Source organism: Myxine glutinosa, chromosome 2 (genome assembly GCF_964187855.1).
Source record: "Myxine glutinosa chromosome 2, kmMyxGlut1.1, whole genome shotgun sequence".
In the NCBI taxonomy this organism is placed as follows: Eukaryota; Metazoa; Chordata; class Myxini; order Myxiniformes; family Myxinidae; genus Myxine; species Myxine glutinosa.
In genome coordinates this window covers 181,483,647-181,502,434 of record NC_136262.1, presented here as the reverse complement: position 1 = coordinate 181,502,434, position 18,788 = coordinate 181,483,647, and the positions used below count along the sequence as shown (strand labels likewise).

The following is an 18,788-nucleotide window of genomic DNA, read 5'->3' as shown; positions in this document are numbered from 1 at the left end:
GTGTACAAAGGGCAGGGACTTAATCAAGCGAGCTGATGACTCGCGCTTACTGGGAATTCCTCGTTCATGGGACACTGTCTCAAGCCCCAGTCCCCATCACGGATGGGGCTCAGCGGTTTACCCGAGCCTGACGGCAAAGGGCAAGGTACACGCTGGCAAGACCAAAGCTGAAATTGGGAAAACGAAATAGCCTATTTTACTCCTGGAGATCGCAGGATTACCCACCCAAAATATATTTGCGATTGGTTAAGCAGTTTTTACGGTACCTTCGAACAGACAGACGGACATTTGTTGAATTATAGTAAGAAGATATATGTACGTGTGTATTGATTGTGGGCATTGCCCTCATTCCTCCCTTGCTGTTGGATCGACAGTGTACAAATGGACCTCAGATGATGTTCTTCGATGGGTGGAAGAAACCGTGGAGTTACCGCAGTACTTGGAATTATTCAGAGATAATAACATCAGCGGGCCTCATCTTCCACAGTAAGTAACATGACGGCATCCCGTTCATAATCGTGTAAACACTGCATTATGGTGTTGTCTCTGTTAATCAAACGCCCTCGTTTTTATTTAACCAATTCAGCATGGTCACAAATAAACGATTTGGCAGTATGTTGTCCTGATGAGCCCATAATAAGTGCAAATTTCGGAATATATATATATTGTTGCAGTTGTGCCATAAAGGCAAACTCCCTATAGTCAATTGCACGACAATATGTAGCCTGCAGTAGTTAGTTATTTTCTATTGAATGTAAAGATTAGCCCCTTCCCATTGTGTAGTAATCAAAACCAATATGCGTTGAAGTTAGGTAGGATGTCAAGCCTTCGTGACTGGGAGGAGCCATAGCACTGGATGTACAGGGAGGCGTGGCCAAAAGCACGGCCCACGTGACCAGTGAGGAGCCGGGAACCTGTCGCCATGATGCGGCAAACCTCAGCCAATGGGAGGCTGTGGAGCATTTTGAGGGGTGTGGGCAGTTCTGATAATAGCCCACGCAGATCGATTTATCAGTCGCTTGGCTTTGGATTTTCGCTGCGCATGCCACGACCTCCTGCTCTGTTCCTTTCTCTCTTTTGCCCTGGATTTCGCCACGCCACGACCTCCTGCTCTCGTTCTCTTTGCCTGGGATTTCGCTGCACCCCGGACACGACTCTCTTGGCTATGGATTTTCGCTGCACGTGCCACGACCTCCTGCTCCCGTTCTCTTGCCTTTTCGTATCTCGCACGACACGTGTTTGCCGTTTGCTTTGTTCAACGCTCAACACCAAGCGTCTGCGCTGATCGTTTGCGCCGTCTGGCTGACCTGCAAGCGTTGGCAATTTCTACTCGTCCGACCTGCGCTGAATCTACCTCGTCCAGGCTGCACATGAGGACCGAACTGCGCACACCAGACCACGTGGACACCAGCGAGGAATCCCAGGACGTACATCGGTACGACCGTTAACCAGTGCCCTTTTGTCCCTGAGAGTGTGCGTGTGTCAGAGAGTGAAGGCGCCAGTCGGGGTTTATTAGTAGGTACTATTTGGTAAGTTGTATCTTTGTCTCTTTCTCTGTGCTTTACAAATTAAAGGCTTTACATTTTGTTCCTTTCCAACTTGTTCGTTACGTCCTTTCACCAATTGGCCGAGCACCATCCGAGACCGAATTTGGCTCGAAACGGGTCCATAAATCTTGTTGGGGTAAGGCCGCTTTCCACAACGTGCAAAACCGCTCGGCATCCAGAAGGTATGGGAAAGTGAGGGTTCAATCGCCGTCTTCGTTGATGTGATCGGTGCACCCTGCACCTTGAATTTGGAACCCTCCTGGCCCGGTCGTCTCTTTGTCTCACAACTGTAACAAATTGTTGTCAGGAGAGGGGATTCGTACCTTCCTCCTCGACCGTAACAAATTGGTATTCAGGAGTGGGATTTGAACCCCTTGTACCTCGGCTGAAACCCGCAGCAATATATATATAAATACAGACTTGGCATTTAATATGGAATATTTTTTTTGTGGGGGTGAACTTACTTTTCAAGATTACTTAGAACCAAAAGTTCATTGGAATTATGTTGAAATTATTCTAGATTTTGTTAATGTGACCTTTAAAAGAAACAAAAACCACATTTGACATTTCGAAGCAAATAAATTGATCCTTGAAAGTGATGTAAACTGATATCTAACTCAATTCACGGAACGTACGGTGTTAAACTTCTGTACGTTTTCCAGAAGTATCTCTTTATTTTGCACATTAGTCAAAAAAAATTCCAACAAAAACAAAAGCTAAATTATGACTGGGATTACAGACAGTAAAATTACAGTTCAGTACTTCGTGTAACCTCCACGAGCATTCAGGAGAGCACGTACACGTCGAGGCATGCTGTTCATGAGATTTGCCAAGGTTTGGACAGGAATCACTTGCCATGCAGTGACAATAGTCTGCTGCAATTCACACACAGAGGTCGGCTGCTGGTCCAAGTTGTCGATTTGACGTGTTAATTCTGCCCACAAGTTCTCTATCGGATTCATATCCGTGGACATGGCAGGCCACTCCATATGCTCTACACCACGGTCAGCAAGAAAGTGTTGGATCATGCGAGCACGATGAGGCCGTGCATTGTCATCTTGGAAGACAAAGTTTCCGCGAAAGGCTGCACGAGCAAATGGAAGCAATGTTACTTCCAGAATGACCCTGTAATTGAACTGGTTCAGGTTTCCTTTCAGAACAACCAGGTCAGTTTTGCCCCCTGCATGAAAAGCAGCCCAAACGGTCACCCCTCCACCTCCAGCTTGGACTCTTGGCACTATACAATCTTCGTTGTGGGCTTCATGCACTTGTCTGCGCACTCGGACGCGGCCATCTTGACGATAGACCAGAAATCTAGACTCGTCACTGAAGGTCAGTTGCTGCCACTCAGCCCTAAGCCGATTAGCTGACTTGGTACGGCCATTGCGGACAAACCGGTGCAGCTGGCGATCATCCCTCCTTGTGGTTCTGCGGGGACGTCCTGGCCTCGGTATTGGAGTAGGGACACCCCTCTGAGCATTTCGTTTCAGGATCTTTGACACCTGACCTTGAGTGGTGCCATACTGCCGAGCAATAGCACGCTGTTTCATGCCGTAATTTCGTAAAGCCACCACTCCATGACAAACAGCATTGTCGAGTTGACGGACCATCTCCAGAGGAAGCGGCAATAACTTTTGGAGACGTGCAGCAGTTGTTTTCCACTAATACAGAACGCAACAACCCTTGTATACCCGACTGTGAAGCCAATCATCAAATGCACCTGTCCATACATTTTGCCATGCCACCTGTGATATAATCCTGTTGTTGACTTCTTGCTGCGACAGACAATCAGTGACTTGGTTCTTTTAACAAATAAATCACCAAAATGTAAAAGAAACTCACTAGATTGATATACTGAGTTAAGAAAGTAAAGCCAAGTCAAGAAAAAAAAGTCCTTACCACCGACAACTCAACGCAACCACTGACCACCACTGACGACCAACCCAGCTCTGACCAAAACCACACAACTCAGCTCTGCTCTTGTCATGGACCTCCCTTGTCATGGCCCTCTCTACGCAGCTTCTTGCGCGCGCGCCTTTATAGCGCCTCCGGCGATTAAGCCGCCGGCTTTTAGGACACGCCCATCGGTGTGCTCACCTCGGCCCTGGTTGGTCGCGCGACCCTCTGGCTCCCCCCTTGATGACGATGGGCGGGCACGCCTTTCTTCCCCAACCCGAGCACATGTTCAATGGCGGCTTTGGGGCGAAAACAACCCACAGCTGCAACAAACTGGCAAACTTCCCAGTGCAGTTGGCAATGGAGACTTGGAGGGGATGTAATTGGCAGATTGAGGCTTGGCCATGACGAAAGGGGGAGGTTTTTGGGAATGGGAATGAAGAATGAAGGGAATCTTTCTTTTTCACTTGGTGCAATGGAGTGTCATTTTAATGGAAGACAAGGCCTTACCCTAAAACACATAATAAGGATATAAACTACTGAACAGGGATATTATAGTGTCCTTCAATGTATGCTTTATGGAATTAACTACCGGGACGCCCTTTTGACCTTTATACACACTGGAGCAAGGAGGGCTCAGAATAAAGCAATAATAATAATACACACAATAAAAAAACACAATCCTCATATCCGCAACAATATATATATATATATATATACACATACATATGAAGTAAAGATTTGCGGTTGGGAGTCATATAATAATGATCCATAATGCGTTCTCCAAGCTGTTAAAATTGAACAAATAAAATTTTGTTTCCCTCGACGTTTCGATCAACAACACGTGTAACGTGCATCTGTTGACCGTCCTCGGGAGTTAAAAAAAAAAATGCCTGATTTCCCTCCCATATAAATGCTATGGAGGGGTGGGCTATGCTGGAATGACCAATCACAAAGCAGCGTTTTTAAAATCTCGCGCACAGCGGTCTGTAATGCCAGATCTAAGGGTTAATTGACCAATGGTAAGCCATGGTGGTGATGTTGATGGCATTATTGAGGTGGCAAAACCACAATAATGCAAAACCCCATCTCCCGCTGTGTGGGGGATGGGCCAACTAGAAAGCATCTGAAAAAACTAAAAAACATCTGAAAATCCAAAGCCCATTTTCATCCGCTTTGTATTCTGACTTTTTCTTCCTTATGCTAAACATGATGGAAAAAGCTATAAAAAAAAAAATACAAAAGATTGACGATTTTAGGCGATCTTGACCTTTTCACCTCAAAAGCAATATGCTTCAGTGATCCAATATGCAAACCCTGTTCAAATTTCAAGTCAATCAGATGGAAATTGACGATTTAAGGCAACCTTGACCTTTGACCTTTTGATGTTAAGAAAAACAAAAAACAATCTTCTTCTAGCTTTTGATTGGTGATCCAATTCAGTGACTCAATATGCAAATTCTTAAAAATTTCAGGTAAATTGCATGAAAATTGATTATTTTAATTGACGCTGACCTTTTGACCAAATTATTAATTTGTCTCTCCATTTTCTCATAATAAAGCTTTGTTGAAAATTTGATGGCAAAACTCAAATGGTAAAAACGTTATGGCACAGACAGACAGACAGACAGACAGACAGACAGACAGACACACAGAAGTGATTGCAAAACCTTCGGTGGCGGAGGTAAATCATTGTGATATAAAACCAAAAGCACTTTCAGGGAATTTCCATGAACTCTTAAGGACTCGACAATTATTATAATATAAAAAAATAAATCTGGCTTTACATATAATCAATAATTAATTAATCAGTGTAACCCCCTTTTGCCTTGAGAACTCCCTCAACTCCACTTGGGATTGATTCAAGTATAATTTAAAAAAAAAAAATCCCCTGATCACAAAATGAAAAAAACGCAAAAACACACATACAGGAATATGTATTAATTCATTCGAAGCATATATGGAAGATCGTGTGTAAAATCGTTTTTATAACAAAGTTATAGAGACATAGCCTGAGGCCATAAAAGACCCCCGATTGCATCAGGGGCGGATCCAGGGGGGGGTGCAGGGGATGCGCACCCCCCCCCCCTTCGATCCAGGATGAGGGTGCAGGCGGTGCGAATCTACTAGACTGTTGGAGCAGGGAAGAACACAAGGAACTGCAGAAACTTCCAAGAACGCACGAAATGCCGTTTCTGACGATCAATTTTTTTAAAATTTCCTGGGGGAGGACCCCCAGACCCCCCCCCCTTCATCCCCCCCCCAGCGCTATAGCTTCATGCATTCCCCCCCACCCCCCATCCGTCTTGAAATTCCTGGATCCGCCCTTATATTATCTTAATAAATTGCATTCTAGGGTCAATTACCTCGTGCACGCGACGTGAAAAGCAGGGTTAAGCATTTGGTTCATGGCCGTCCGTTTGTCTGTCTGTCTTGTCAGTTTATTATCGGGGAACAACGTATTTAAATTGGATGTTTTAATTTGAACACGAATCGGAACACGAATCGGAACACAAATCGGAACATGAATCGGGAGACAAGTCTGCCGTTTTAACCGTACATTGGATCCAAATTGTTCCCGATCAAACACTCACAGAGAGGAGTGAGATCATATGTTTACTCTGCCTGCCTGGCAGTCGATCAGAAGTTGAAAATAATTCCAAACACAAAACTTACTGTTTTAAGGATGTTATAAAAGACACAAACAACAGGCATGGATAACTAACTAATCTCAGAATGGTCTGCGGATATCGCTATACGGCATCATTTTCCACAGGTGGTTGACAGCCGTGCTGCCCGTGAGTCCTACCCCGTTGGTTTTTGCGTATGGTGTTGCTCATCTTGTTGTATTTTGAATTGCTGAGTTGCCTTGATATTTTTGTGCTTTTTTTTTTTTACTTGATTTTTTTTGTTCTTTTTGACTTGATTTTTTTGTTCTTTTTTTTTTACTTGATTTTTTTTGTTTTTTTTCACTTGATTTTTTTGTTCTTTTTGACTTGATTTTTTTGTTCTTTTTGACTTGATTTTTTTTGTTATTTTAGACTTGATTTTTTTGGTTTCTGGGGGACGTTATTTCAGTCTCTTATGGTATTAGGTTTGCAACCATTAAGGTTGCGGTTGGTGTTTCCTCTCCTGGAGCGGACCGCTTGGTTGACATGTGGCGGTATATCTATAGCAACTTCCTTGTAGAACAGTACGACCCTACTTATCCGTCGGCGATGTGGCAATGACAAACCGTGCTCCATGTCTTTGTACCATTTCCAGCTAATTTACAAGGTAGGCTTGGTGTGGACCCAAACTGATGATGCGTACTCAAGTTTGGGACGTACCAATGCCTTGTGCTATGTATGGTTAGCCATGTATCTATCCATTTCAAGGTTTCACCTCTCATCCCGCAGTGGTAGATTTTACTTCGGGGTTCTTGATGTGCCACAGAATCAAATGCTTTACTAAAATCTAGTATCTGCATATCGTTTTGCTCTAGGTTCTTGGTTAAGGTAATGCATGATCTCTTCCGCAGTGTCCACAAGTTGTGTCTCACAAGAGTGGCCTTTCAAAAAGCCAGTAACGTTTTTTTTAACGATCTTTAAAATAATTATTTTATTAAAATTGAAGTACAGGAGGGCCTTGCTGTTATTTGACCTTGCTGTAAAAATCGAAGATATCCGGATTGCGGTCAATATGCTCCGAATTATTGTGGGCTGGCGAACTATTTTCCACATTTATTCACTTAATTACCATGGGCCGTCAACACAATAACCCCCTAAATACCCCAAAATCATAATCACCATCATCTCCCCCCTGCACCATTGTACTTGCTGTATGATAGCATTACATGATTAGCCCCACGCTTTTTGAAACACACGTGGGGATATTGCAATCGGCTTCATCTATCTCTCCGCCCGTCACGCTGTCTCCTCCTAAACGGTTGGGAAGAAGTTCACCAAACTTGGAACTTATGATAACCACATGGCACAAAGGCGCAAGAGCAGTAACATTTTGGCTGCATCCCTGGTGTGGGGTCAAAAGATCAAATACCACAAAATGCGATTACAGGCACATTTTTAGGTCATCTCATCTCAGTTTTCGAAGCGATGAACTTATAAAATGGGTCGTGATGTCCGGAGTTCTGCCCGTCCGTTATAATTTTTGCTACTCCTCCCTTGTCATCCGGCTGATTGTTCTGAAACTTGACACATGAATACAAGACAGTGGTCCGCCACAATCGGTCACCCTCGAATTTTCGAATTTGGATCATGGGGGCTCCCGGAAGGAGGGGGGGGGGGTGGTTATCCTCCAAACTATCCCTACTCGTCCCTTATTTAGTAACCAATTGCTCTGAAACCCGAATCAACCCTTCTAATCGATGGCCCATACAAACGCTCAGGCTTCGGTATTTCGATTTCAGATCATGGGGGCTCCCAGGGGGCATACCCCCTGAAACTTTGGATTCCAAGTCATCCTTTATTCACCAACCCAATGCAGCCCTTCCAATCGATGGGTAGCAGAATCGCTCAGTCTTACATTTTTCGATTTCGTATCAGTGGGCCTCCCTGGGGATCAGGGGGCTGCCAGGGGGGTTCCTTCCCCCAGATCAGCAGAGGTCTGAACTCCAATCTCAAGAAATGACCATCAGCCCACTCAGAGCTATTTATTTTAAATTATTTAATGAAACTTTGCCATCGACGTTGCTCTCGTTAATAATTTTATCGCAGCACATTCCCAAACTCATTTTGTGAAGAACACTGCCGTGATTTTTAGGAGGTATTCTTTTGATGATTAATTGTATTTATAAGTTTCAAAACTTAAACCTGATGGTGTCACTGAAAAGCTGAGTGTTATTCTTAATGGGATAATGTGATGTCATCATGATTATATATATACAGACTTGGCATTTAATATGGAATATTTTTTTTGTGGGGGTGAACTTACTTTTCAAGATGTCTTAGAACCAAAAGTTCATTGGAATTATGTTGAAATTATTTTAGATTTTGTTAATGTGACCTTTAAAAGAAACAAAAACCACATTTGACATTTCGAAACAAATAAATTGATCCTTGAAAGTGATGTAAACTGATATCGAACTCAATTCATGGACAGTACTGTGTTAAACTTCTGTACGTTTTCCAGAAGTATCTCTTTATTTTGCACATTAGCCAAAATTTTTTTTAACAAAAACAAAAGTTAAATTACGACTGGGATTACGGACAGTAAAATTACAGTTCAGTACTTCGTGTAACCCCCACGAGCATTCAGGAGAGCACGTACACGTCGAGGCAGGCTGTTCACGAGAGTTGCCAAGGTTTGGACAGGAATCGCTTGCCATGCAGTGACAATAGCCTGCTGCAATTCACGCACAGAGTTCGGCTGCTGTTCCAAGTGGTCGATTTGACGCGTTAATTCTGCCCACAAGTTCTCTATCGGATTCATATCCGGGGACGTGGCAGGCCACTCCATATGCTCTACACCACGGTCAGCAAGAAAGTGTTGGATCATGCGAGCACGATGAGGCCGTGCATTGTCATCTTGGAAGACAAAGTTTCTTCGAAAGGCTGCATGAGCAAATGAAAGCAATGTTTCTTCCAGAATGGCCCTGTACTTGAACTGGTTCAGGTTTCCATTCAGAACAACCAGGTCAGTTTTGCCTCCTGCATGAAAAACAGCCCAAACGGTCACCCCACCACCTCCAGTGGACTCTTGGCACTATACAATCTTTGTTGTAGGCTTCATGCACTTGTCTGCGCACTCAGACGCGGCCATCTTGACGATAGACCAGAAATCTAGACTCGTCACTGAAGATCACGTGATTCCAGTGTCCTGGCTGCCATTGACGGTGCTCTCTGGCCCACTGCAATCGGCGCTGGCAGTGTTGTCTGGTCAGGCGTGGCTTTCTCAGGGGACGCCTGGCACGATAGCCTGCTTGAACCAGTCGTTGGTTGACTAGCCTTCTGGATACAGGCACATTTGTCAGTTGCTGCCACTCAGCCCTAAGCCGATTAGCTGACTTGGTACGGCAATTGCGGACTAACCGGTCGGTGCAGCTGGCGATCATCCCTCCTTGTGGTTCTGCCGGGACGTCTTGGCCTCGGTATTGGAGTAGGGACACCCCTTCTGAGCATTTCGTTTCAGGATCTTTGACACCTGACCTTGAGTGATGCCATACTGCCGAGCAATAGCACGCTGTTTCATGCCGTAATTTCGTAAAGCCACCACTCCATGACAAACAGCATTGTCGAGTTGACGGACCATCTCCAGAGGAAGCGGCAATAACTTTTGGAGACGTGCAGCAGTTGTTTTCCACTAATACAGAATGCAACAACCCTTGTATACCCGACTGTGAAGCCAATCATCAAATGCACCTGTCCGTACATTTTGCCATGCCACCTGTGATATAATCCTGTTGTTGACTTCTTGCTGCGACAGACAATCAGTGACATGGTTCTTTTAACAAATAAATCACCAAAGTGTAAAAGAAACTCACCAGATTGATATACTGAGTTAAGAAAGTAAACCCAAGTCAAGAAAAAAAAAATTCCATATTAAATGCCAAGTCTGTATATTTTGATATATTTTTTTCGATGTTTTTTTTTCGATGCAATTTTTCGATGTAATTTGGTCGGGAGTTTTTGGCCATGTCTTAATGAAAAAAGACTCACTCATCTCTTTTCCTGAAAACAGGTTGGCTGCCTCAAATCAAACGTTGCTGACCGGACTGTTGCACATCACAGATCGATCACACAGGCATAAGCTGCAACTGAAGGCATTGGATGTGGTTTTGTTTGGGCCTCCTCCTGGTGAGCTCACTTTTTACTACACATAGGATTGGAGTTGTGTGAGAGCTAAACCGGTTGTGGAGGTTGAGGCACCACACTAGCAGTGAGTGAAGAAACATATAAATAGACTAGAATGGCACTCAGTGAAGAGCATACCTCTGCCAGGTTAACAGTTTATATTGTTATGAAATTTGGGGTAGGGGCATATGTAGATTTAGGTAGATCTGTATAGGTAGGTGCTTCGTCTGTCGTGATAGGAAACCTCACCTGTAATTTCTGTTTAGGCAGTTTGTTCGGATTAAGGTGTGTCTTCGTCCCCATTACGAGGAATGGGGCATGATAAATAGTTCTAGGGAATAAGGATAAGACTCCATTGTATGTGAAACCTCTGTGAACATTCCGGTGTCCCTTATGGCAACGCACTCATATACATTAGCTAGGCCCATTAGCGCATACACACTAATTAACTTCCCTTTCATAATAAAACCTGACTGGACGAACAGACCGGACGCGGTCACGCACGACCCCGACATGGCAGGCAGACACCAGACAGGCAGGCTGAGGCCACGCCCACCTTGTGAAGGATTGGTGGGAGAAGGGCCGGTGATGTCAGAGGAGAAGCGACACCACGAACCGTGAGCCGGCATTTTCCCCTTCTCGTGCTGGATCCCAACGTGAGCGGTCGCATTTTGCCTCTGTCAGCATCGATGTCCATCTCCTTCCTGTCTCGTTGTTGGATACTCTCTCTCGCTTGGCCCTCACGTATTCATTCCTCTGCCATCGACTCTCCCTGCTTCGTGTCGGACGTTTGCGAGCGACGGTGTGTGGGACGTGACCTGTGGTTGCGAACTGAGAAGAGACTGCGTGTGGGGTGTTCGTAAAACGGCAGAGCCCCAAGAACGAAGAGCCACGGTTTCCGTGCTGCGTTCCTGAGGGTCATGGTTGGTGAGCGGGCTGCGCACTCGTTCGCCTCATGCGGGAGGCCTTCATCGGGGCCAAGCGAGCAACGGCGCGTCGAGGCCTGGTTCGCGCCAACGACCGAGCGGTTCGCACCAACCGGAGCTGTGTTCGGACGACAATTCCTGACGCACAAAGATAAGCCAGCACAAACACAACGGTTCTTTTTGATATATCTTCCTTTGTTTGTTGATGCGTGTGGTGTGTGGGATCCCAACTTAAAACATTCAGCTTTATCGTCGCGCTTCCTTGTCCCAATAGTTCTTGTAAATAAACCTTTTTATTATTTTCCCTTTCTATTCGAAATCCGTGTTCGGTTTGAATTATTTCCCTCAGGTTGAAGACACGCGTGGACCGTGAGGTAAATCTCGCTGCTTCTTCCTCTTTCCTTCTTCCTCCCGCGCATAGAGTGAAGTCCGTATTTGATCGTCGCCTTGGAGTTAAAGCTCGTTTTGACTATTCGTGATTGCCCGGTCTTCACCGAGGGCAATCACACGACAATATTTTGTGTATCCCAGGGTAGACAAGAAAATCACAATACAGAATCACATTTAATCAAAATCATCCGTCCACAACTTTTTGAGATATTTTGCTGTATATCATTTTTGGCCCTATCTCCCAATGGTGAAGAATCACTTTAAAAAAAAATATCTACTAGCCGGATCCGGATCTTCAATTCAAAATCGAATCAATTCTTCCTTGTCACACACACAACCTGTCCACCAGGTTTCGTCCAAATCCGTCCACAAATTTTTGAGATATCCCACTATATGTTGGTTTTATCCCTATCACTCAATGCTGAAGAATCACTAAAAAAATTAAATAATTCTCATATCTGAATCCATATTCAGATCTTCACCAAAATCTAAATGAATCGTCCTTGTCAGACATCTAACCTCTCCACCAAGTTTCTACCAAATCCGTCCACAACCTTTTGAGATATCCTGCTATATGTCGGTTTTGGCCCTATCTCCGAATGGTGAAGAATCACATAAAAAATTCCACTAGCCGGATCCGAATCTGGATCTTCACCAAAATCTAAACATTTTGTCCTTGTCATATACGCTACATTTCTGCCAAATTACGTCCGAATCCGTCCACAACTTTTTGAGATATTTTGTTCACAAACAAATAAACAAACATACAAACAGACAGACAGACAGACAGGGGTGAAAAGATAACCTCGATCCACCTTTGGTGGAAGAGGTAACAAGGGGATTTAAGTTTTGTATGAAACTATGAAGTGGAACATTTCGGCCATTTGCTCATTTGAGGTGAGACATCTACGAACCCGTCGGATACAGGTATCCTGTTTGTTGTAATTATTATCGGCTTTCGGATATCTTTAGGGTTTGGACGCCGTGGATCCTATAAGCATAGTTTTGGAACTAGTGTTGGGGTCTGTTGTCCTAACTCAATCAGGCTTGAATAAAATGAGAACTGATTGAACCAATGAAGTATTACTACCTGTCGTGGATAGTGTATAAGCTCTCACCTGCTCCGGACAGGCTGTGTATGGGATTGGATCTGGATGCTCCTTCATCTGTTTTCTCCACGTTAATGTGTACTTTGTTTTCTTTTTGTTAGTTAATGGTGTCTTGAAGAAGGCAATGGGCTTAAATCCATTGATTGCTTTTTAGCTCACCTGGAACGTAGTTCTGGGGAGCTTATGGGATGGTGCGTCCTCCGTCCGCCAGTCCGTAAACACTTGCACCAACCTCTCTGAAACTGCTGATGGTATTGTGGCCAAACTTAGCACAAATGATATTTGGTATGTTGCAACACAAGTTTGTTCATGGCATTAAAAGCATTGGGGTCTAAGGGGGCCTACCAGGGGTCAAAGTGGATCCAGGTTTGACCCCCCCCCCCCCCCCCCCCAAAAAAAAAATAGGAATTTGTTTTCTTCCCCGAAGCTGCACACACAATTTTGATGAAACGTGACCACAACCTTCATCATCCGTGATGTGCCAATGTTTGTTCAAGCCATTAATTTTTTTTACATTTTTTGGGCTCTGAGGGGGTCTACGGGTGGGGGAGGGTGGGGTGGAGGGTTACCCCCAAAATAGGTATGAAATATTTAATATTTTTTTTGTTTGTTTAAATAAAGTCTCATGATTATGTTAGGATGATTCTACATGCTGCCCTGCCTTCTAGCAACCATTGAAATTGGTTTAAAATACCTTGGTACTGTTCAAAATACCTTTAGTCGGCGTAGTGTACTGCTTTATTGTACCAGGTGAGCGCCCAGGGGTATTGCCCCTATTTTTTCAGCTTGCTTTGGCAGGCTTCATGCACATGGCAAGTTGTTCAATGTAGCTGTTCCCCATTAACCCCTTTGACAGTTTTCCATTTTATTTTCGAATTCCATTCGCATTTCCAGGAACAAATACAAAACAAGTTTTTTGTTTTTTTCTTTACTGTGCAAGATAATGATAGTGTGGCACTGATAGGCCGATATTGGATTGTACCGACTAAATATACCTATAAGCAGATTTGAACGGACTTGTTGACCATGTTAAGATGACATACCACGACCCTGAGCTACACCCTTGCGATCCCATGGCCCCCAGCTACACACAGCCCGGTAAAGGATGCCATTCTGGTAGCGGCTGTAGTGGCAGGGCTCGGTGCTGGTTGGGTTGCCTTTCTTCAGAGCAAACGTTGGCGAAGGCATGTGCAGCGTATGGAACTGGAGCTGGAGAGTTTGCAGCAAGCGGAGGAAAGTCTCATCGAGTTACAGAACAAGTAGGTGCTTGGGTTGTTCTCTTTGATTCATTGCTTGAGCCGTTGTACACATAAGGCAAAGTGTCTGGCCATGTATTAGTCCAGCCATCATTCTGAATGTTCATCAATGTATCGGTCTGCACACCCGTGGTACTCGTAGGTCGTTCCCTGGATGTATGTCTGTCTGCTTGTTTGTTTGTCTGCACAGATATGAGTATGCTTTTCTCTGCAACTGTTCGTCCGATTGCCTAGAAATTTTCTCCATAGGAGCGCCTCCTCCTGTAGAATAAAAAATAATAATTATGATGTCATAGATCACAGGGTACGGGCTCCATCTTGGAAAAAACGAAATTTTTTGCATCTCTCTATGTACGAAACCGCTCAATGGAAAACTAGAGCAATGCGACTGTGTCGCCAATATGCCTCCGCATAGTCCCACAATGGGTAGCTGCCCTCATTCGCTGTCCTAAAAATAAATAAGTTTGATTTAAATCCCTTAAGCTGTTTTCAAGTATCACATTTTTCCCAGCCATGACAGGTTTCACATCGATCTATGAAGCTGTTTCAAAGAAGCGATTTTTTTATTATTTTAAATATCGGCTTTCAAGCTAATATAGCTGCCATACCACATGAGATATGACCTTTAAAAATGTACTCTCTGCTTATGTATGGGTAGGGGATCACGTTTGTGAAGTTTCGTGTTGATCGGATAAGGTTCGTTTTTCTATCCAAGATGGATGCCAAACCACGTGACCAATGACATCATCATTTTCAAACTATATGCAACAGTGCTGTTAGATGATATTTGTAAAATTTCGCACAATAGGGTAAGCGGTTTCAGAGATAGAATTATTTAATATTTTCCTCCAATCCAATATGGCTGCCACACCATGTGACCAATGATGTTTTCGTGATGATATTTTAATTGCCATGCCAAGTCAATGACACACGTAAAGTTTCGAGTCAATCGATTTGGTGGTTTGGGAGATGTTTTTTAAAGGTTTTAGGTTAAATCCAATATGGCTGCCAAACCATGTGACCTATGTTGTCATAAATTTAATATTTCAATACAAATGTGTCATATATCATGTGCATGCAATTTCAGATTTTTAAGATAAGTAATTCGATTAAAACATTTTTGGCTGGTATACCATTTCACCTATGATATCATTATAATGCCTTTGTTCCCCATTGGGAGTACTTGACAATGTGCCAAGTTTCAAAATTTTCCATTCAACGGTTTCCGAGAAATATTTTTTTTTGTTATTTGCGTTTAATCTAAGATGGCTGCCATACCACGTGACCTATGACGTTACAATTATAAAAACATTCTGCATGGGTGTGTCACTCCTACCCTGAAAGTTTAGTCTAAATTGGACATGTGGTTGCTGAGAAAAACGAGGTTTAGCTCGTACATACGGACAGACGCACGGACACGGACAACCTTCGGGGGCGGAGGCATAAAAATGGAAACATGGTTCATTGTCATGTACCCGCAATGGGGAACAACATATATTCATGATGATGTCATCGGTGCCTTTATTATGACGTCATAATTAGACAAGTAGAACGCTTGATCCGATCAGTTAAAAATTTCCTGAGCATGATCTACACAAAAAATTGTATGAGAGAATTAAGTTGATAACGTCATCGGTCACGTGGTTTGGCAGCCATATTGGATGGAACATAAATCTACGTCGTCAATAAACCACACAAACACAGCAGCTAATAAACACCACACAAACACGTCTTGGTGAGGGTCTGTAATCTCCGATTACTCTTTCTTGTTTCACTATTTGTAATGTTGTTGTTTATTGAGTCGGTCATCCACGATTCAGCTCCTGAACAGACATCGGTGAAGAACAAATGACAAAAGGAAAGTTAATTTACCAGTTAAGAATAAATCTCAGGATCCTCTTCACCATCCTGTCAGAGTTACTCGCTTCACTGAGCATTTATCAGTAAGCCAGGTAAAGGTATGAAATGCATCAATGAGTGATGTGGTTTAATATGTCATGGCCAATATATTAGTGAACACTCAGCTGGCAGGATATCTCAGAGGTATGCGCACTCACCCATGAGCCATCTGGGATGGGTTGGATTCCTGACCCGACTATAAACTCTCATCCTTCACAGGCAGGATGTTCAATCAATTAGTACACCGTCCGTGGATGAGACATTAGCACAGGGACCAGTGCTCCAGCATTTACTGGTCTTTCACAAAGAGTGGGCGAGCTATCCCAAGGACCCAAAACAAAAAAATCCTACTTTAACCTACAGGGGGGCACAGCTGCACCCTCAGACAATGATGCTACCCCGCAACCTTGTGCTGCACACGAATGAAGAAGATATGGGAACTGAGAAAACTTAACATTTGGATTTTTAACTTATCATATTTTTTTTCTCCACCAATTTATTCCGAGATTATGCTCAAGAAATTTCATCTTGATCGGATGAAGTTTTGTACTTGTCGAATTATGATGCCATATTGGAAGCACCAATGACATCATCATTAACATATTTTATTCCCCATGGAGAGTTATTTACAATGAGCCATGTCTCAATTTTTTCTATTCAGCGCTTTCGGAGATATGGAGGTGCAAAGTTTTTTGGGTTTTCCAAGATGGCGGCCGAACCACGTGACCGATGACGTCATCATTATTATTTTTTTCTCCACCAATTTATGCCGACATGACGCTCAAGAAATTTCATCTCGATAGGATTAAGTTTTGTACTTGTCGAATTATGACATCATAATGGAGGCACCTATGACATCATCATTAACATTTTATTCCCCATGGCAAGTTATTTACAATGAGCCATGTCTCAATTTTTTCCATTTAGTGCTTTCGGAGATATAGAGGTGCAAAGTTTTTTGGTTTTTCCAAGATGGCGGCCAAATCACGTGACTTATGACGTCATATTTATCATTAAAAAATTCTGCAGGTGGAGTTGCACATATGGTGAAAATTTCCTGTCAATCGGACCAACGGTTGCAGAGAAAATCATATTTATTCTGTGCGGACAAACAAACAAACAGACAAATGAAAAATCGGGCAGAGCCCGAGGACTTGCCGGAATGTACTTTTTTATCGGCCATTTCAGATCATTAAAAGTAAATAATGACCTCTGCCAAAGTTCAAATGACGTGGGTTTAATTTCTACATGAGAGAATTCCACATAGTTATTTGGGCGGTGTATAAGCTAACAGATCGCTGTCTCCATCGATCTTGCCAAGGCTGTAACACCTATCGGCTCAAAATCCTTTTAACTGTTGACTTGGTAGTTTTTACAATGAAGGAAACACGTATCGGGAGTACATACGACATAGCGATTGTGAATGTGACAGCTCTGAGGCGTCTTTCGCTTCGCATCGCAGTGACGGCGAGCACCAACATGGCGGTTGTAAGATTAAAATCTGGCTTCAAGCGTCCTCACCACCCAAAGCCTTCAACCAGACATATTAACACGCTCCTCCCCCTTCATTCTCGTTCTTCAAAGCGGTAAAAATTGTTGTATCGCCATTATATATTACTAGCAACGGTACCCGCCCTAAGGGCGGGGCTTCAATTGGGAGGCACAAATGATTGGATGACCATCGTTTTGGGTGACTTTGAGCTTCACCTTCGGCCAAGAGAGTTAAAAACTGGGCACAGTCTATTCCAGGGCAAGGCAAATATGTGTGTAAAGTATGGCGATGCTATGTGCAATGATGTAGATGTAGTACTGCGCACAAACAGACAGACAGACAGACAGACAAACCAACCAACCAACATACTTGCCGGAATCTATTCCGGCAAGTAACAAACAAATGAAAAATCGGTCAGAGACCGAGGACTTGCCGGAATATACTTTTTTTTTTAATCGGCCATTTTGGATCATTAAAAGTAAATAATGACCTCTGCCAAAGTTCAAACGACGTGGGTTTAATCTCTACATGAGAGAATTCCACATAGCTATTCGGGCGGTGTATAAGCTAACAGATCGCTGTCTCCATCGATCTTGCCAAGGCCGTAACACCTATCAGCTCAAAATCCTTTTAACTGTTGACTTAGTAGTTTTTACAATGAGGGAAACACATATCGGGAGTACATACGACATAGCAATTGTGAATGTGACAGCTCTGATGTGTCTTTCGCTTCGCATCGCAGTGACGGCAAGCACCAACATGGCAGCTGTAAGATTAAAATCTGGCTTCAAGCCCCCTCGCCACACAAAATCTATTCCGGCGAATCTATTCCGGCAAGTAACAAACAAACGGACTCAAATGCAATACCCTCTCCTCTCCTCTCCTTAGGCTGCTGTATAGCGTGAAATAAATACATTTATCTTGTATTTACAATGCTCATATGAAGTTTTCGTGTGCTGTCATAAACCTCACCCTTTAAGGACATTCTGATTCAATATGTTCCCCACACTCTAAGGCTCTCACAGGCTGAAGAAGAGCAGCGCAATGTTGAATCGGAGAAGCGGAGCTTGGAGACTCGTCTGCGCACCCGCTTTGAACGGATGAGAGCAGCCGGGGGTGGGTCGGAGAACAAGGAACTGGGTGTTAATGCAGACGAGAAATACAAGGGTGGAGAGGGTGGGGCAGAGCAGGTATGTTTATGCAACATAATTGTATCTTCATGTCTGCGCTACTGTTTATGAGGCACAACACAACTCTTTACGTCTTTTACTGTGAATTTTTGCAATGGGGATGAAAACACCTGCAGTGTGATGGCTGGCCAAATTGTGGAATGCAGTGCAGTATTCATGGATATAATGTGGTAAATGTTAAAATGGGAAACTAGAACCCCCCTCGGTAGAGCACGTACCTCCGCCAGGGTTTTATTTATTTATTTATTTATGGAAATCGCCCCAATCAAGGTGTAAAGCCACTCCAAGGTAA

General features: G+C 43.6%; 1 protein-coding gene across 3 annotated transcripts in view; it reads left to right on the top strand.

Moving 5' to 3' along the window:
- The window catches only part of LOC137421020 (stromal interaction molecule 2-like), a 94,472-nt gene that overhangs the window by 36,752 nt on the left and 38,932 nt on the right, over positions 1-18,788 (top strand). For all 3 annotated transcript variants that reach the window (XM_078772016.1, XM_078772015.1, XM_068106664.2), the window contains exons 4-7: positions 375-486; positions 10,122-10,237; positions 13,744-13,918; positions 18,322-18,496. In XM_078772016.1, coding sequence (XP_078628142.1) covers positions 375-486; positions 10,122-10,237; positions 13,744-13,918; positions 18,322-18,496 — 578 coding nt within the window. The remainder of the gene's footprint in view (positions 1-374; positions 487-10,121; positions 10,238-13,743; positions 13,919-18,321; positions 18,497-18,788) is intronic.